This window comes from Schistocerca piceifrons, chromosome 2 (assembly GCF_021461385.2).
Source record: "Schistocerca piceifrons isolate TAMUIC-IGC-003096 chromosome 2, iqSchPice1.1, whole genome shotgun sequence".
In the NCBI taxonomy this organism is placed as follows: Eukaryota; Metazoa; Arthropoda; class Insecta; order Orthoptera; family Acrididae; genus Schistocerca; species Schistocerca piceifrons.
This window is the reverse complement of record NC_060139.1, coordinates 401,683,134-401,703,329: the sequence shown is the minus strand read 5'-3', so window position 1 is coordinate 401,703,329 and position 20,196 is coordinate 401,683,134. Positions and strand designations below refer to the sequence as shown.

The 20,196-nt window shown below is 37.1% G+C and overlaps 1 protein-coding gene across 4 annotated transcripts in view; it reads left to right on the top strand.

Annotated features, from left to right (window-relative positions):
* Nucleotides 1–19,451, top strand: part of LOC124777397 (heparan sulfate glucosamine 3-O-sulfotransferase 3A1) — a 158,809-nt gene extending 139,358 nt beyond the window's left edge. For 2 of the 4 annotated variants that reach the window (XM_047252791.1, XM_047252789.1), the window contains exons 6-7: nt 18,945–19,202; nt 19,341–19,451. In XM_047252791.1, the coding sequence (XP_047108747.1) occupies nt 18,945–19,181 (237 nt within the window). In that variant the 3' untranslated portion in view covers nt 19,182–19,202; nt 19,341–19,451. Of the gene's footprint in view, nt 1–16,358; nt 16,430–18,944; nt 19,207–19,340 lie in introns of those variants that run through there. The other 2 variants (XM_047252790.1, XM_047252792.1) reach the window with 2 other exon arrangements.
* Nucleotides 19,452–20,196: the final 745 nt, after the last annotated feature.

Below are 20,196 nucleotides of genomic sequence, written 5' to 3'. Positions count from 1 at the left end.
TCTTAGGTCTTTATGTAGATTGTTCTTATTCCTAGTATTGATACTATGTATTGAGCTATTGGTTGGAAACTGAGATGTATTATTTGCAACAAATTTTATTAAAGAAAAAATATACTGAGTAGCAGTGGTTAGAATACCCAATTCCTTGAGCAGGTTTCTACATGATTTTCTTGAATTTACACCACAAACGAGTCTTGTTACACACTTTTGCAATCTAAAAACTTTTTCTCGGTTTGACCAATTGTGCCAAAATATGAGCCCAGGTGACATAATAGAATGAAAATAAACAAACTATGCAAGGTTTTTTTTTTAATATTTGTATCTCCTGCATTCATATTGCAAATACAGACTTGTTTAGACACTTCAGCAATTCTGTGGTATGCCTTTACCAACTAAATTTATTACTGAGTTGTAATCCCAGAAATTTAACATTGTCAACCTGTTCTATATGCATGCTCGAGGGAAATCTCTTACAGGTTCTGAACTGCATACAGTGAGTCTTTTCGAAGTTTAATGACAGTGAATTAGCTTTAAACTATTTATTAATGTCAGCTAAAATTCAATTAGCAGCCATTTCTAAATGTGTACTTAACTTGCTACTTATTGCGATGTTTGTATCATCTGCAAACGAAACAGATTTAGCATCTGGCAATGTAACAGACAAGAGATCATTAATGCACAAAAGATAAAGAAACAGATCCAAGATGGGGCCTGGAGGAACACCACGTGTAATTAATTCCCAATCAGAAGAAGACTGAATGCTTACTGCACAGGTATTTTGCAACAACACCCTTCGTTTCCTTTCAGTTAGGTTAAATTCAAACCATTTTGCAAGACTGGCGGTGACACCATGATATTCTAATTTACTTACGAGAATGCTGTGATTCACACAGTCAAAGGCTTTTGAGCAGTCACAGAAAATGCCACTAACCTGTAATATGTTATCTAATAAATTAAGTGCATTCTCACTGTACATGTAAATAGTCTTCTCTTTGTTGGAACTCTCAAGGAGTCCAAACTGAGACTTGGACAATATATTATTTGCAGTCAGATGCTTAAGAAGACACTTGAACACAGCCTTTTCAAATATTTTTGAAAAAATCAGCAAAAGTGACATTGGCCGATAATTTGACAGTGTCTCTTTATCCCCTTTCTTGTAAAGAGACTTAGCTTCAGGATAGGATGTTTTCGCCAGTCTGGAAGTGTTCTGCTTATAAGAGATTGATTACACAAATAACTCAAGTGAAAACTGTTTGATTAACTTCATTGATATGTTGGCATAACCAGTAGAATACTTAGATTTAAGGATTTTTTGATGAATGTTACTTCTTTGGGAGAAGTGAGTGTCATTTCCATTTAGTGAAGTTATTCATAATATTCCATTGCCGTGTTTACTGAACTTGATAACCCCAGAATGTCAGTAACAGAAACAAAGTATTTGTTAAGAATTTGCATCCTTCATGATTCTTCCCTCTACAACATCTAGTTTCACTAATTTAAAATTTAGTGCTAGGCATTTGCTTGCATAGAGGCATTACTTTTGCATTTCTTGATATCCATGTTTATTGTAAATTTTTTTGTTATTCCATATGCTTTTATATTTTGTGTGTTCTTCCACTTATGACAATTTTTCTGAGATATTGTCTCAAATTATTTCTCATAATTATTTTAAGTTTTTTACTCTTTTTGCTCATAAGTAAACAATCTTTGTGCATATTTTCGCCATTGATACATTTGATTTTCTCTGCAGAGATTCTTAAACCAACTGTACTGGCTATCAGTTCCAAGAGATTGATTTGTATCTCTGGATCTCTTAGATTTTTCAGATATTACACCAAAATCATCTGCAAATGCCAGGAAGCTTACTTCAATACGTTGTTTCTTTCTTTCAGTTATTGATGATACTGGATCTGTGTTTTTAAAGCCCTCTTGATATTCCTTTAGTTGTTTTTGTTCTGGTATACAATTTTTGAAAATACTTTATAGGCAGTTGGTGGAAGAGATATGCCTTTGTAGTCACTGGCACCTCTTTTGTCATCTATCTTATGAAGAGCATATATTAGGACAACTTCCCATTCTTCTGGAATCTTTTTTGTTTCCCATATTACTTCAAACCATCTGTAGTCTTTTACACTCTTTTTAGACAATTTCAGAAGTTAAACAGTAATTGAATGTTTCCCATTGACTTTGTAATTTGTTACAGTTTTAATGGTATCTGTGATTTCTTCAATGGTTGGTGAAATATCTCCCTCTTGATTCTCACAAGAGTCTGAGAATTGTAATATAAGACTTGGTTCTGGGCAATTTAACAGTTAATCAAAACATTTTGCACATTTTTCACAATTTGCAGTCTTATGTAAAGCAGTTATACCTCTGCCATTATTGAAGCAAATAATTGATGTTTGGTAGCCCTTTAATTAATTCTTGAAGCTCCAGTGAAAATCTATGGAATTATTTTTGTAGCATTTTCCTCCATTTCAAGTGGTTTTTTCAAATGATCTTTTGGTCCTCAGTAGTATTGTAGATATTTTATTTCTTTGTTGTTTACATTGTTTCCAGAACAACACCATTGTCTCTGTTTTTCTAACCTTGCTGTCGCCACTATTTCACACTCCTTATTCCTTATGTCTTACTGCTTCATGTGTTATGGTAGGCCTATACATGTTGTAGTTTGTTAATATCTGTGGCCTTTTTGTGTTTCTGCACGGTAAAAATTTCACTTTAATATAGAAGTCTAGTGAGCAGCATAAAATGCACTATTGCTGACATCTTTTAACATACATAATGTCCTCGTTTTTCTTTTGGAAATGGCCACATTATTCATGTGTAATTCTCCTAACATGAGAATTGGGGACATCTTTGTTTTGTATTTTCTTGCTAGTTTTCTAAAAGAGGTTGATGTTAATAGCTGTAAAAGCTTTCAATTTAATTTACTCAGTGTTATACCATTTTTGATAATTCTTTCACATGCCAAATAATCTCCTATTCTTATTTTTTTCTTTGTCGTCAATGAAATTATATAATTTTGTTCTAGGATTTTCTATATTTTGGTTTCCAGAAAATCTCAGAATACTTTCACTTTACCTGGATTATTTTCTTCATTTATTAGTGCATGACAGTTAATGAGTGTGTATTTTTTGCTTTGAGTTTAACTGAGAGAAGAGAGATTATTTCAGAGCTAGATGTAAATACTGTTACATTGTCCATTATCTTTTTGTGAATGTAATTTTAATGACATTCGTTTCGTATGTTCGATTGCTGGTTTACACTTAAACATTCTGTAATGTTGTTTCTTTATTACATTTTCGTCTAGAAATCTGGTTTCCTTTACTGTCAAAATCAGGATACTTTTATCCAAAAGTGTCTGTAATTCTTTCTCTTTGCCAGTCTCTACGAAGAAGTTCTCATTTAAAATACTTAAAAATATTTCTTTTTAATTTAAATTTTGGAGAGATTGCCAGCATGCTGCAACTTACAATATCTTGATTGCAGGTGTTAGGACTCCCCAGAACCCTAGGTTTCAATGCAATGGTTGATGAAATGGTAGATTCCTCTTCTGTGTTATCACCTGGAGTAGTGCATACTTTTAGCATACTTTCCATTCTGCAATGAAAGTTATTGATTGTAGAGGTCGGGAATTAGGTTCTAGGATAAGACTGGACTGTAAGTTCAAAATTGATTTTATGTTTGTAGTTTAATCCTCTAGGTTCTTCCATTCTCTCCACCACTGGAAAATTAAATTCCTCTTCCACTGTTGAGCTTGTTGAAAAGTTTTCACCTGTAGTCCTAGGCAGGGGCCCCTATTGGATATTACCATCCAGAGCCACAGGAACCTAGGTTTTTTTATGTGAGGCTGATACTACTACTTCCCCCCCCCCCCCCCCCTCCTCCTCCTCCTCCTCCTCCTCCTCCTAGATGGCACCTCTGGCTTGGACAACAAGTTCATAAATTCTGGAAAAGCTGTAAACACACTGAAACTACAAAACAAGGAGAACTGTAAGTTACTGAATACCTGATTTAATAGTAATGAATTATCTATTAATTATGAATAGACTATGAACATTATTTTCAGCTTTCCTAGTGTTGACATTGAGTGTACAGTTGTTGACCTTCTTGGGATGTTGTACCTTACCTAGTCTGGTTATTTGCCTTTGGTTGTGTCATTTTCTGTAATCTTAAACAGCTAGATTAACATTTGTTAAAGTATGCACTCTACACTGCAGTACATAGTTTTCAGTTGCTCCACAATACTGAAGCACAGTTTTAATTTTATGATAGTAACATTGTAACAGTCAGGAGTCACTATATTTAAGTCAGATATGTGGGATACACTCACTAACAATAAATCTTGCATTTCATTGGTGGCAGATTAGATCACATTGGCATGGGTATGATGCATACAGATACTTCTTCCACATACTAGTTCATATATACCTAATGTCCCCATAACATTCTGTTCTCACAGGCTGATTGCATGTTGCTGTCAATGGGTTACTAGTACTGCACTATTTGACCATCAGCCATTGACTGTGTACATTGCAACTCCGTACTGACTGAATATTGTTCACATAATGAATGCTAACTTCCAAATTACCATGAATGACACAGAATTGTTTATCAAATAAACTATGGGCTCAAAAAGTTCTGAAAGATATTGACATTTTGATAATCAACAGAGACAAATGGATGCTTGCAGTTTGGCTACCAGGCCTTAAGTGGCTGAAGCATTGTCCTGCACTACTATTTACAGTTTATCACAAGAATAAAACTAAAATTGATTATTATGTTTCTTGGTATTAACTTAAAAGAGAGCAAAATTAGTGGACATGAAATTATGGGATGCATTCAATTTATAACATTTCCACGTTTTGTTCTCACAAACTAATCATGTGAAAATCGTGAAACTTGTGTCGCTTCTTGATGTAATCTCACTGCAGCTGTTCACTTTCTTCACAATATCAGTGCTTCTTTAGAAGTTTGGTTTGGCCACTGGAAAATTGCTTATGCAGAGTGGCATAGCTAGTGAATCTGTGACCACAGAGAGTGTCGTTCATCATTGAAAGCAGCCATAAGTTACAAGGAGTCAGGTCAGGTGGATTGGAAAATGGCATCCATGTCTTATCCATTGTCACAATTGATGAAAAGAAAGTCCCATTCATTCTTTGATCACATCTCATCATTGCCTGATAACATGCCTTATGTACAGCCTTATCATCATCCATTAACATTTGTAGCAATCACCTGGAGGACACTTTTCTTGTTTTCAGGTCTTCTTGCAGGATTGTGTGCACATATCACAGGGGAATGTGTTCCACACTCATTCAGCAATGCTCCAAAATAACTTTCCCCACTCGCTCAATCATGTCGTCAGACAGGCTGGTGCAAGGCTGAGATTGTTATGCTTTATTGTCACATGACATTCTGCCTTCTTTGAACTGTTGCACACACATACACACCAATGACACTATCACCACGTCTTATTAAACTGGTGATGAATTTCAATCAGTGTCACACCATGCAAATGACATAAATGAATCATTGCGCACTGCTCTTCTAATGAAAAAAATCCCCATTTTAGATAGGAAAAACAGTCCTCACTTTCGCTGCTGCCACGGAGTTGTGTGTGCTAATCAGTGTTGCCATTTCTGTCATGCATTCACAATGAGTGCACCTGCATTTTGAAACAAATTAAGTGTCTCTATCAGTTTCCAGTCCAGAAAAAAAAATTGCATTTGTTATACATTGAGAAAAGGAGCAAGTCTGTTTAACAGTGGGTTGCATGGTGGGAAAATTAATAAAATTATAAGCACTATATTGTAAAAACTTGTTTGCTTCAGTGGGGCCTGCCAAAAATGGCTAAAAATTGAATATTTTTTAAATTTAATAATTAGTAAACTAACAAGTTTTCCTTGCAAAGGTGGGCACATTTGTAATCAGGGCTACAAAACTATGAAACTGAATTTTGAAAATATTTACCAATTAAGAGTGCAGAACGGCCATCTATTATGGATTGTGCGTAATTGTTATTACCTTTATTACAAAGTTACAGGAAGTTCCTAAAAAATTATGGAAATAGACATATAGTTTGATGTTTTTTTTAAAAAAAATCAGAAACAGTAATGTTTACATTTCATTAATCCTTTGCTATGAAAATGAAAATGTTTTATAGATTGTAATGATTTCCTTCTGAGTACATAGTAAACTTGTTTATGAGTGGCCGTCACCATGGCTTACTGAAATAGGTTATGCTGAGTGACAATGAAAATTTTTTGTTCTGTGCATGTCAGTTTGAAGGACAGGAATAATAATGGTTTCGAACCAAGTGAAGTCACAAGGTTCAAGGAATTTGTCTGTAAACTGTTGCAGTTTTTCTAACTGGGTGATGTCACAAGATGTGAAGTTCACCTGTGTATCCATACTTGCTGATACACACTATGCTGACGCCATTATAGTTTTGCCAGTATCCTTTATTTGTTTAGAAAAATTTTACCGAGAGTAAATTTTTATAGACCAATGAAAGTTTTGGTAATTTAGTGATATTATTTGTGCTCTGTGTTTTTATTTGTCTTTTTAGAATTCAAAAACACTGTTTATATAGTGTTAGCTGCTTAGGATTTTTTTACATTTGTTTTGCCAGAAATTCTAGGAATTAGTCATTTGTTTGTTCATTTTGTAACTGCTAACAGTTTCCATAAAGGCAAACCTGACACAAGTGGTAATCAATTGTCATTTTCTTATTTGCAGTTCTTTTATTTATCTTGCAGTTACAAATTGGATGTTCATTGTTTAAGTGTTATAAAATAGTAACCCAAGTGGAAAAAGATTCAACATTTGCAGTGTATTTTTCACTTCAGGCTTAATATTGAGGTGAAGACAACGAAAGCAGCTTGAAACATTTGTGTCAACTGTGGTGCAAGTGTAATTGGACAAATCACAATAGAAATGGATTTTCTTGTTTCAGCGAATATTGTGTGGTGTGAAAGATTTTTAATGATCAGGAATTCTCATTAACTGATAGTGTGACGAATTGTGACCATTTAATCTTTGTTTGGCTTTTGCATTCAATATTGCTAGGTTCAGAAGTCAGATGTAAGAGTAATGCACACTCTATTACAAAGCAACAAAAGTCAAAGGAGTGACTATTACTGCATTTTTGTTTGAACGCCATTAGTTCACTCATTTAGACTCGGTATGACATATTGTTACTGGTGATTATCTATGATGCCTTTGTATCTAGTTCATAAGAAGAAATTTAATGGCCCTAACAAAAGACTTCTCGAGCAAAGGCTGGTATGAACAGATAATATTTTGCATCTGGTGACACAAAAAGATCGTTGTATACTAGAGACTTCTACCCAGGGGTGTGTCCATCACAGGTGGCATTTATGGCAACAACTTTTGGTCGCATGTAAGAAAATGACCAACAAAACTCCATCAAGTATTGCTACTACATGATAACACACTCTGCCGATTTCACAAACAAAACTATTCAAAAGTTTATTTGGGAAGTCATCCCTCACGCACTTACTCTTGTAAACTTGTGCCCTCAAAATTTTACCTTTCACACTCCTTAGTGAACAACTGTCAAGGAAAGTCCTTTCCAGATGAAAATACACTTCAAACCAGCCTGACAACATCTTTAACTCTGAACGAGTATGTTTCCACAAGCATAGAATCAACATACTACCTGAGCATTGTTAAGACTGTTTTAGATAATGTTACAGAATATAATGTTGATGATTCATTTCTCTCTTATGTTTAATGTTGTGTTCCGTAAACTAATGAAATGCCACTATGAAATAACAAATCATAGCTCACAATGATAAACTTATGATGAAAGTTTATTTTAATAAATATAAAGTTTCTGTAGTATGAATGTGCCTAAATTGGCATGACTTAGTAAGATAATACACTCTTTGGACTTTGAAATATTCCCTGTTTATGTGTTGTCATGTGCCATATTCAGTTAGTTTGGAAATAGGCATTTGGAGTGGAACCTTAAAAAAAAACCAAATTAATAAATTATTCAGTGCCACTAAAATTGTGTGTTCACAAAAACCAAAAGTTACGTTGGCCAAAGCACGAAAAGGTATTATCAAGTTTGCAGTACAGCCCTTACACTATAGGATACCAGAAGTAGCGAGAAGATTTAAGAGGGAGAAGTTTTCTTAAGATTCCCTTAATGATTTTTGAGCTGGCTGCATGCAGCTCTGTCACAGAATAGGTAAAAAACTGGTCTCCATCAAGACTGGATCAAAGAGCCAACAAATCCTTGACTTTACAACCAAGTCTCATTACCTTAGAGCTAGTGAAGAACTGCAGCATCCTTCTCTCCCTTATTGCCCTAGTGGTGACTAGAAAAGATAAATCACAATGTAAAATATGAAATTAGTTACAGTTTCAGTTTGGAACAACCTTCCTGGACTGAGAAACATAAACTGATAACCTAATGTCACACCTTACATGAAAATCATCCAGGTTATTCAATGGAAATGTCAAGTAACCTGATGTCACACCTTAAGTGAAAAATCACAAAATATCAAGTGAATTTTGTAGGGTAATTCTGTGCTGTCCAGCAAGTAATTCCATGGGCACAGAGTTGCCAAATATATTCTGCATTGTTGCGAAGTTTCAGTTATACTACCAACAAATGAAATGTGATTCCACAGCTGATGTGTTCCTCGAGAGGGCTGGATAGTGATACAGCTTGTGTCTCAAAGATGCAGCTGCCAAGGGCTGGAATACCTAAAGTATAAGCTAAAGAATTTTATTCTGGTATCTGTAATTAGGGAGTAGGATAAAGTTGTAAAGTTACTAATAATACTCAGATGTACCAACATAAAACTAAACATAAATCAAAACTGTCCCATTTATTATTATTATTATTATTATTATTATTATTATTAAGCATACTGAAATCAGAACCTCATTCAGATGCAATTCATATTTTTGAAGCATTTCCAAAGGTTATTCTGTAAACCTTGTTAATAGGCAACATATTTTTCGATTGCTATGGATGTAGAAAATGTTTTCTTCAAACACTGTCATTGGCATTATCCTACAAAAACAGAGGAATACAAGTGAAAAAACAACACAACATTGATTGCTAAATGTGAACACCCACAGAGAAAACGAAAGCAGCAAATGTGTACATTGGTTCAATTCCAGCTTCTGCTAACATGACAGGAGGAGCAGATGTCATCAGAGCATGCAATGAGAAACACAAAATGCTGACAATAATATTGAGAATAAGTCATTCCAAGACAAAACTGTCATTCAGTGTCCAAATACTTCAAGGATGACATGTATCATGTACTTGTAATTTCTACAATACAACCACTACTTATGCTTTGTCAATAAAACCAAAAAGTGTGTATGTTGAACTTCTCAAATTGCTATACCCAAGATATGGAGGAGCCAATATAATAGTATCTCCAAGGAGATAAGTGTGATGCTGATTTTCTTACAGTGCCTCACAGTCAGTGTAAAGTGTTATTAATTTAGTTCCTGATGGATTTATACAGATGATGAATGACTCTAGGCTTCCACAATATTCATATGATAATTGTCAAGGTGTAATGCAACTGCACAGATGGACAGGCAGTTTTAGAATTACATATGTCATGAAAAATTGCAGTTACAACCTACAAGTATGAGTTGAGTAAACTACGGTAGAAATACATATAGCAGCTATACATCAGCAATTTATTTTGTGTCAGTAACCCATTGTAAAAATTTCATGGATTTTGCATTTGAAATTTTTCAGAAATAAACACCCTGTAGTTGGCATCCTTATATTTCTCTGTCAAAAACATTGTAAAAAGCAGGATGTTCTCCGTGCTTTCATCCAACAGTCTGTTTCCATTCATGTGTTCCCACAGGTTGCAGATTTTTATTTAAGGACTTGTTGACATTGTGCTTTTCGGCAGAATGAGTTCTATGCTATTTTACAAATTACTTACCTCCTACAACAGTCTGCATCTGGCACTAATTGCCAGCTGCCACAACACTGTACAAAATTCATGAAACAGTCAGCGCAGTTCAGAAATCATTCAGTAAGTCACTAGTAGATGGACTGAAAGTCAAATTAATGTTGCTTTACAAGTCATATTCAATGCAGTACTACTTAAGGTACTAGAGTGTTCTAGCAATTACACTTGGATGATTCTAATATGTATATTCTGGTAGCCTAAAGGAGCCATTAGTGCAAAACAGTCAGGAACTGGATTAAGATCAAACTCCAAGAACTGCAGTAAATGCATAGAGACTCTGCCCATCCCTCAGTTTGGTTAGCGTTTTATTTTAATTTTAGATTCTCTGTGTCTTAACACACCGCAGATAGCAAATGTCATTCATAATGCATGTTTTGCTTTTCTTGACAAAGCATCAGGAGCAATTGTATACCAAACATTGTGAGTAGATGATACTAACAACTGTATGATCAGAATGGCACATGTTCTCAATGAATGAGGTGGTGTTGCCCTTTCTGACTGCTTTGAATGACATTAATGGTGGCACACTCAATCTGCTTGTGGATGACCTAAGTAAAGATAGTATCAAAGTGTTGCCACTCGTATGAACAACAATTATAATTAAGCTTTGGCTATGTCATCCTGCTTAGTAAGCTAACATACACTGTACACTGATGTGCAAATAGGAACATCTACCCTGCTACACCACCTTACGTTTTCCTCAGGAACAAACAGAGAATGGAACCAAAAACTTCTGACACTTGAAGGGAAACAAACACCTATCAACCTGCTCAATTAACATTTGAAGCACCTGTATCATGAGCTTCCAGCGGGCACATATGCTGCTCAAGATAGTAAGTTACACTGTACTTCTTCGGTAATGGGAAAAAAGTGATGACAATCTAGTAAAGCTGGAAATCATTTTTTGCCCAACGTGAATTGAAGATAAGCTACGGAGTAGTATCAAGACCTATTGCTTTTCAAATGATGTCACCGTTTTTCTTGTTTTATTGTTAGAGAGTGTGATACAATGTCGAATGACAGTTATTTTCACCACAAAAATTAATGATTTCTCCTCCATTGCCATTTAATGGTTGTTTTGATACTGTTGATTCAATGTATGCACTGTTGTTATGAATGTTTACATGTAAGCTCCTATCTGCAAAAGCAACATTTGGTTATAACTGTGCACTGTGTATCACTTATGGCAAATTGACTTGACTTGTTATTGCTATCATCTGACTTTCTGGGAAGTGTAGATTTGGATTTCTAGAGCATCTACAGGCTTAAAAATGAACAAATAAAGATCTGTATATTGACTCTGTAATGACACCAACTGTTATTAATTTTTGAGAAATTGGAAATAACAATTTATGATGAAATACTGTGATACAATAGATTGTCCTGTGTAGTAGCTCATGAAATAAGTAATTACTATTATTAATAATGTGCATCTGGTAGGAGAGCAGATGGCTTCAGGTGACCTGTGGGCAATGGTCACTATAGCGTGAGAAAACTCACAAGTATAAACTGTTCTGGTCTCGATGCAGCCACGAGCTCTTTCATGGAAGGCTTTGCTATTATTGGGGGGTCAGAAAGAGAAGCAAATTGTCTTTCAGGTCCCATCAGACTATTACCTTTAGTAGACAGCTGAAATATTGTTAATAAAGTAAAGGAATAAGTGGACTCCAACTTGTGACTTCGTGTTTACATTGTATGCTCCTTACTACTAGATCACGAGCAGATAAAATACTCTTAACTGCAGTATCCTTACCCAGAGGAGTGGTCAAAGACACCTTTCAAAGAATAACTTTATCAACAAAATGAAAATCAATTATAATATCTTTGGATGAATATCCACACAACCAAATACAACAGAATGTCTCTCCCCTGCTAGTACTGCTGACTTCTAGTGCTGAGACTGAACTGCTGGTGCAGTCAGATGGAACTGCTGGTACTGCTGACTTGAGGCATAGGGCGTAACTGCCTTAGCAAGGTCCATTGGTGGCCTAAATAGTCAGGAGCTGATGTATATTCACATGGTGCTGTAAGGGTGTATAACTTGGCACAGTAAAATAGTACCTTGCCGACAACATTCTCTGCTGAGACAGGCATGCTGCCTATTTGTGAGGTGTCCTGTGCTGTGGAGGTGATGTGTAACTCTGTGGTAAACAGCCCAGACCAAACACAGAAATAACTGTGTTGATAAAGCCATTTACCCACAACCTCCTGGCAGGACGGCTGTCCACACAGCCTGCCTGGAGTATGGAGGAATCAAGTGCCAGACGGATACAACATCCCTCCCCTTGCCATCTCAAAGATGCACCATATACATGGGGGGAGGCAGCTTATTGCCAGTGCTGACAGTCCAGGGAACTGGAAAAATACAATGGCAGAATCTTGCCTTCCACGTGCATTGAACTACACAAAATGCATTGAACTACACAAAAAAACTGTGCGTATATAAGAACATTGGAAGTACATAACCATTGTATTAGAATGCAGGAGGCAACTAACAAGAGTGCTGAGCATGGGGTGTAGGACCCATGATTTTGGATACAAAAGTATAGTACAGAAACTTTGCAAAAGCTCTGTGTCAGGCTCACAAAACTACAGAAGTGAACCACTAAGTAGCACTAATAAATGAACCCAACAAAACAAGCTTGCCATATCCTTGGCGGTGGATGGCAATGGGCCTCCACTGCAAATAGTGATGGTGAAGGGCATGGTGTTGGCGAGGCTTGTGGAGATACTTCCAAGAAGGCGCATTCCTACGCACAGCAGAACATACGACTTGATCAATAGTGCCAGTGCGAATGTTGAGACTGATAGGTGGTCTGGCAACAACAACAGGAGTGGCTGCATGGGCGACTGTGGCAATGCTAATGGGAACAACTGGACCAGCTGCAAGCATGGCAGCTGGCGGCCGCAGTGGCGAGAGGATTGGCCACCACAGGACTTGCATTAGAACGCACCAACAGGGCAGCTGGTGTTGGTATCAACAGGACTGGCAGTGTCAGGAAAGCCAGCCAGAACAGCAGCGACAGTGATAAGACTGAAGAATAGATGGACAATGTCGCAGACAGGCCTGGCAATGACTTTAGAGCCAGCTGGGACAGGACAGGTGACAGAAATGGCAAAGAGTCAGCTGAGTGGGTTGGGTTGTTGTGGGGGAGGAGACCAGACAGCGAGGTCATCCATCTCATCAGACGGGGAAGGAAGTCGGCTGTGCCCTTACAAAGGAGCAATCCCGGCATTTGCCTGGAGCGATTTAGGGAAATGACAGAAAACCTAAATCAGGATGGCCGGATGTGAGATTGAATCATTGTCCTCCCGAATGCAGTCAGCTGGGACAGGGCTAGTGACTGATGGAGAAACAACAGGACTGACTTCATCACAGACTTGGCAATGATTGCAGGGCCAGCCAGGATGGCGATGGTAGGACAGACAAGATGGCTGGTAGTGGCATCATCAAGACAGTCAATTGCATGAGGGCTGGTCAGGACAGGGCCAGCAATCTACGAACCTGACAACAGGACCAAGGTCATCACAGACATTTGGCGACAATGGGAGGGCTGGCAAGGATAGGGCCAGTGACATCTGGACCCCTGACAGTGCTGATGTTCTCGCAGACAGGCTTGGCAACAACACTACGACAGCCAAAACCAGGATGGCTGCAACAGTGGTGACACTGGGTGGAGGGCCAGCCATTACAGGGTTGTTCTGATGATCTCAGCAGTTTGGTTTCATAGTAACTTACCACTATCATAACAGGGTGGGCGCTGACAGGATCAGTGCTGATGGCAAGAGATGCAGTGTCCAATGCTGTCATAGGCAAGGGCTGGGTCCAAAGTGGCAGCACTGCCACTGTACAACTCTTAAGGGTAAGACACTGAGTACCGCAAGGCATGACAACAAAATTGTAAACAACTGGACTGGAGGGTCCCAGCTTGCCACACACACAAAACTCAGATGCCCTGTCTCGACTGTGTTCATGAACAAGCTCACTCGAACACTGCAAAAAAGACTGTCTAACATTAACTAAGGCTGTGCCATGCAACTTTGCTTGGCTGGTGGCGACTGACACAATGCAAATGTACATTTAACTCTTCCATCAGCAAATCATAGTCTTAAGTTCTCTGGATGCAACTCGAAAGGAAAAACTGACAGTTCAAATGAAAAATTTCCACACCTGCACGGGCAAGAAAGTGAGCGCAACATTGTGTACCTCTGATGCCATAGGCCAGAGAATGCAACTCTAACTATTGACAGTACAGTCCCAGTCCTCTTTCTGAACATCAAACACACCACAAAGTGGCGCAAATGCAAGTGTGGCATGCCAAGATGCGGCTGTAGCAGTCAAAACCTCAGTGACTTCACTTATGTCCTGTAACAGCTCCTGTATTTGCTGTTCCTGCAAGCAAATGACTTGATACAATAGTAGCTCCAATTATGAGACACAAATTATGATACACTTGAACCTGTAAATGGTGCATGCAAACACTGCTAGTGCAAAAGAAGCATTAACTTTTCATACTGAAAATAAAGTAGAAGAGTAGCGGGAATGAGAAGTCACACTAGTACACATATTTTCAAACTGCCAGAACTATGCATAAAAGTCAACAACTTTTAAGAAACTTGCTGCATAAGTGGGAAACCATAATAAGGTTTAAAACTCGTGAGTGCAAAGAACACTGCCCTCTTGACAGGGAGAACAGAACAAGCTTTGCTAACAAGGAATGACAGATATAGAACAACCTTTCACCTCATTGCCATTAAAGTATCCTAGTCCTGAGAAGTGATCAAAGACACTTTTAAAAGAATAACTTTATTAACAAAACAAAACTTGATTATAATGTCCTCGGATGAATATCCACACAAGCACTTAAAACAGAATGTCTCTCCTGTGATGTTGTCTTTGATGTGCCTACACGACAAACCGTAGAGCAGTAGTAGGTGTTGGCATGATGGCCTGGCATGTTACTGCGCCAGTTCTGCCAGTGTACGACAGCTGACATACTGGTGGTGAAGACCACTACAAATTGGACCATGTCTGCTGACATGGAGCAGTGAGATAAAACTGATGGTACAGGTACTGCCAACTTGTAACTTTGAGACCGAACTCCTGACACGGCTGGACAGAACTGTTGGTACTGTTGACTTAAGGCACAGGGCATTACTGTCTTAGCACAGTCCAGTGGTGGCCTGAATAGTCTGGAGCAGATGGCTCTTCACATGGTGGTGTGAGGGCATGTGACCTGGTATTGCAAAATAATACCCTACTGACAGCACTCTGTGCTGTGACAGGCACACTGCCTATCAGCAAAGTTGGTGCCCCCAGACGCTGTGGAGGCAACATGTAATGCCGTGGTAAACAGCCCAGGCATACAAGGCAATATCTGTGTGTTAATAGAAGCCATGTAGCCACATTCTCCTGGCAAGGCAACTGCCCACATCGCCTGCCTGATGTGGGGAGGGATCGACTGCCAGGTGGATACAACAGTAACAGCTCAAGTGGAAGACATTATTTCATCCAGACACTTCTGCATCCTACAGTATTGTGAGCTCGTGCAGATGGCCAGACTTAGAGTTCTGATGGTCAGTCAGTTTTATTGGCCTCTTACAATAATGACTCAGATTTAGTCTCTGCACCAGCCAGGTGTTATGTTGAAGTATGTACATCACCTTATGGGACACTGGATTTGCATTCTGGGATTGACTTCTAATCCCTGTGTGGCCAAAAATATTTAATTTTACTGTGATTTACTTAAATTGTTTAATCAGAAACTGTAATAGGTCCTTTTAAAAATGCATACCCATTTCTTTCCCCATTCCTGTCCAGTCTGAGCTCATGCTCCATCTATCGTCCTTCCTTTCCAGCTTTGCCCTTTCATGTTTTCTCAGCTATTTACTTTCAATTTAACATTTGTTAAATCAAATTGTACTTGTGCTCATTATAAGTCACAGTTCATTATAGTTTCCCCTCATGGGAATTAGACTAAAGCTGTTGTGCTTGATTGTAGAGTGTTCGTGGAAAAAGGCCTTAGCAAATATCTGGTTAATAATTTTTTTTCCATGTTCTGTTGCAGGAGATTTCGTAATTGCCTTTAGTTGTTTTTCAGCAGTTATTTTCACTTGAAACTGAGTTGTCCAAATAGAAAAATACTGTGAATCGATGACATTCTATCAGAGATCTTTTTGGAATGTAAATTGTGCATAATGACCAGCTTTAATAAAGCAGCTGTTGATAACTTCTGCAAAAAAAATAACTTCTAGTTTATATATATTAAGGAGATTATCACCATACCTTAATTCTAAAACTCTAAGGGCTGGTTTTCTTTTATTATTTTTTTTTATTAATGTGTCCATATCTGTCTTGTGGAATAGTACTATGGCATGGGACTTCCTCCAGAAGAGAGCCTTGAGGATCGTATCACAAGCAAATCCTGGAAAATGATGTAAATAATTATTTACTAATTTCAATATTCTCACATTTTATGTTGTCTGTACGTGTGTGTGTGTCATATAAAATCATAAAGCATTATGTTAGTGAAAGAAGACACTAATGCCAGTAATTGGAACAGGCAAATTCATAACCATGGTACAAGTCATAAAACAGATTTCTGCGTGGTTAACAAGAGATTAACGTTAACAGCAACAAACCCTTATTTCAAAATAGCTGTTTTTCGCAATTTGCTACTGCATGATCTTAAGATGTTTACTAGAGATACTTGTAAAAAGCAACTGAAGCAGTGGCTTATCTATAAATGGCCACATAACTTGTAACATGAATAGTAATATAAGCAACTATTGCATCCAAGTAAAAAGTGCAGTACTGAATTACACATAAAATCAACTATTCACTATGGAGAGAATTAGTATCTTACTGAATGAATGAAATAATTGTATACTAGTGCAAAAAAAATTGTGTGTACAAATTTTTTGTGCAATTCAAGACTTTTAATTGTTGCTGAAATACTTTGCCATGACTCATAGTTCTACCTTAACAGCCCATATACAGCATCACAATAGTGCATATAACTTAACTGATTTGTAGAATTTTATAAATTATCTTCCAATTTGTAATACATCCTGAAAATGGATAACACATTGATTACAATCAGTTAGCTATATTACGTACCACAAAATTCAATTCTTATAATTTTATAAATTCTTTTCCCTGCAATATTGTACACTATGTCGGCAATGGAAAACTATTACAGCCTTTGTGAGAAATGCCTGTAAATCATATTTTGAAGTTCTCAAGAGTGACCAAGACTCAAAATGGGCTTGCATGTTGCTTTTCATAATGTTGTGAGAAAATACTTTGAATTGGAGAAAAGAAATTTCCAGATCCCATGGTTTGGCAAGAACACAAGGGCCATGCATGTTACTTATTTTTGCCTTGTCAGTACAAAAAATATTGGCAGCCTATCCAGCAATCCATCTCTTAGACCATTTGCAGTATGTCCTGTCCCACAGTCTGAATCACTCTTGGATGGAGTTTTGAATGATCATGCTTCCTCAAAGTATAGTGGGAGAGACTGTGAGAGCTGTGATAAGTTGATGGTTCGATGAACTCTGTGCCAGGCACTTAATTGTAAATTGTAGAATTATCATGTAGATGTAGACATAGAAGTTGTAACGCACAATGGGAATGCTTTTGAAAACCTTTCATCTGATGGCAATCTCTCACTGACCATCACCTTTATTGAATGGTTTGTTTGTGTGTGATCTGAGTCTCTTCAAGAAAATCTTGAGTTGGCAAAAAAAATGTTTACTTCACAGCTCTTACTTTATTTCATATTTCTGGAAGTGAGAGAAGATTCAGTGTATTAATACCTTTTTTCATAAGAAAAGTACTTTGTTTATCTCCGTGGCATTCAAGGTATTCTCAACAAACTAGGAGGTGGTATCCTCCAACAACAGTCCAGTAAATGGCAACACTTTCCAGACAGCTGCAACTGCAGTCTTAAATGCATTCTTTTACATATGTTAGCAATAAAGACTATCAAACAGTATTTTGAAAAATTACCACTGTGGGAAAATCTTTTAAACTGTACTGTAAACAAATGACATCTTGCAAAGAAAAATGAATTTCATACCTGGAATCAGTACACCAGAACTACTTCAGAATATCTGATGGTACATATGCAACAAAACTTTGGTCGACTAGTACAGCATATCATAAATCTATTCCCATAACTCACTCTCTCAGTTGAACTAAAAGAACTTATGTATGCATTGGTTTCCTCTTGTTATCAGACTTATGAGTCTGTTAATCTTCTCATTTAACTGCAGCCACATACCTCTTTCTTCTACCTCATTCCAGACGTAGACAAATGTGATATGTTGACTGCCTTATTGCTACTGACTGTACCTACAAGTTACCCACTGAATACATATCTACTCTGACAGATCAGTCCTACAAGATCTTCCATCCTTTAGATAAAACACCAACCACTTCTTTGCCCAACCAAGTTCTTTCTCCTCTCTTCCAGTCCAGCATAATATTTACCATAGCTTTGACCAATTTCATTTGTCCACACTATATTTACAAAGATGGACAGCTCTCTCCTAAGTACAGTTCTATGTAAATCATCAAGCAATAATTTTCCTGTATTTCTGAGTGTGGACTTAGTCCACACAAGAACAAAGAACTGGCTGTGGCAAAGTTATTTCCTGTTACTTCTAAAGGGAACTGTTTAAGAACACTGGAAATATAGGCACATTTGCCCAACTGGAACTCTTATTAGTGTAATTCTGTCATCAGTAAATTCAATTAATAAACTAGTCCAAACAGAATAATTTATCCTGTTCACCTCATTAATAAAGCTGCATTTGCCAAGACACACATTTGCTTTGATGTATTATGTTACTGTGAAAATATGTTGTCATTCTGTGAATAAATAATACTAAAAAGTTACTCAACAGACAAATGTTTACTGATTAGATTATAACTACCTTTTTCAGGATTTCTTGTCTTTGAAGAGAGTAGTTACAGAGAAACATTTCTATTTCAATTCAACAAAAGGTTTTCCCTGCCTCATGAAATCTGAGGGTCATTCTACCCCACATTGTCTTGGTAAAACAAAGGGACGAAATCACCCTTATATTAATCCGGCTGCTATTCAACGTCTTCGGGAGTTTTACCGACCATTCAATGCTCGTTTCTATCAGCTAACTGGCATTAACTTTGGATGGCCATGATGTAGTCTACTGTTGGCGGAAGTGAGTAAGAAATGTTTTCACATTGCTCTGGAATTATAAGTAGTACAAAAATTAATGATAAGCTGTAAAAGAATTCATATTTTCTTACCATATATTATTTTCTCTCAGACTGCACTGTTTGTATGCTTTATTCTGCAGGAAAACTCATTCTGAGATGGTCAGGTAGCTTTAAAGCAGTGCAGCAGTTGTCTGCAAGTTCAGTAACAGTCATATCTGCAGCAGTGCAAAAGAGATTCCATCAAATGCAAGTATATATTCTTTCAAAAAGTTTTTAATGTGTTGGAGACTGTGTTTATGGTAGAATTTAAATGATATTTTAAAGAATTTACCTTTTTATTTTCATCAAGCTTGGAGTTCATTTTAATGTAAAACTTTCTACGTTTTTTCTTCCTCTCTAAAATATACTTCACGTCAACAAGTTTTTCGCAGTTCATGAAGTTTAGTAGTATGAAAGTCATCTCTTATCTTTTCTCATTCTGTTCATCTCATGGGCAAAAAACATTTGTTTCTGTAATCACTGACATTTAAATTGATAGTAGTAGTGTCAATTACATGTTAAATAGAACAGTATTGACTTTTATTTACCAAAGAACAAATTCTATGCAGTGGGTCAGTGAATAGAGAGCATAATACGATAAGAGTCAAATAAAAATAAAATGTAGCCAATAGAGAAGGAAAGACCAAAAGTGTTTGAAATAGTAGAGTGGATGTTGTTAAGTCAGAGACAGAGAAAGTAGTACTGGCATTACAAGTATAAATGTGACATGGAGAGACAATAGCAGAGAAAGGGAATACAAAAGAGAAAAGCACTGAAAGAAGGAACAGTAAAATAAACAAAAGACAATGACAGACAGAGAAATGTAAAAGAAAAATATATGACTGTGCTGGTGGAGAAAGAGAGGAGAAGGAGTGAAAAGTAAGAATAATGTTAACTTGAAAGCAGATGGGTTGTAGAAACCAAGAACAAGCCATAGAACAACTTCCCACAAATGGA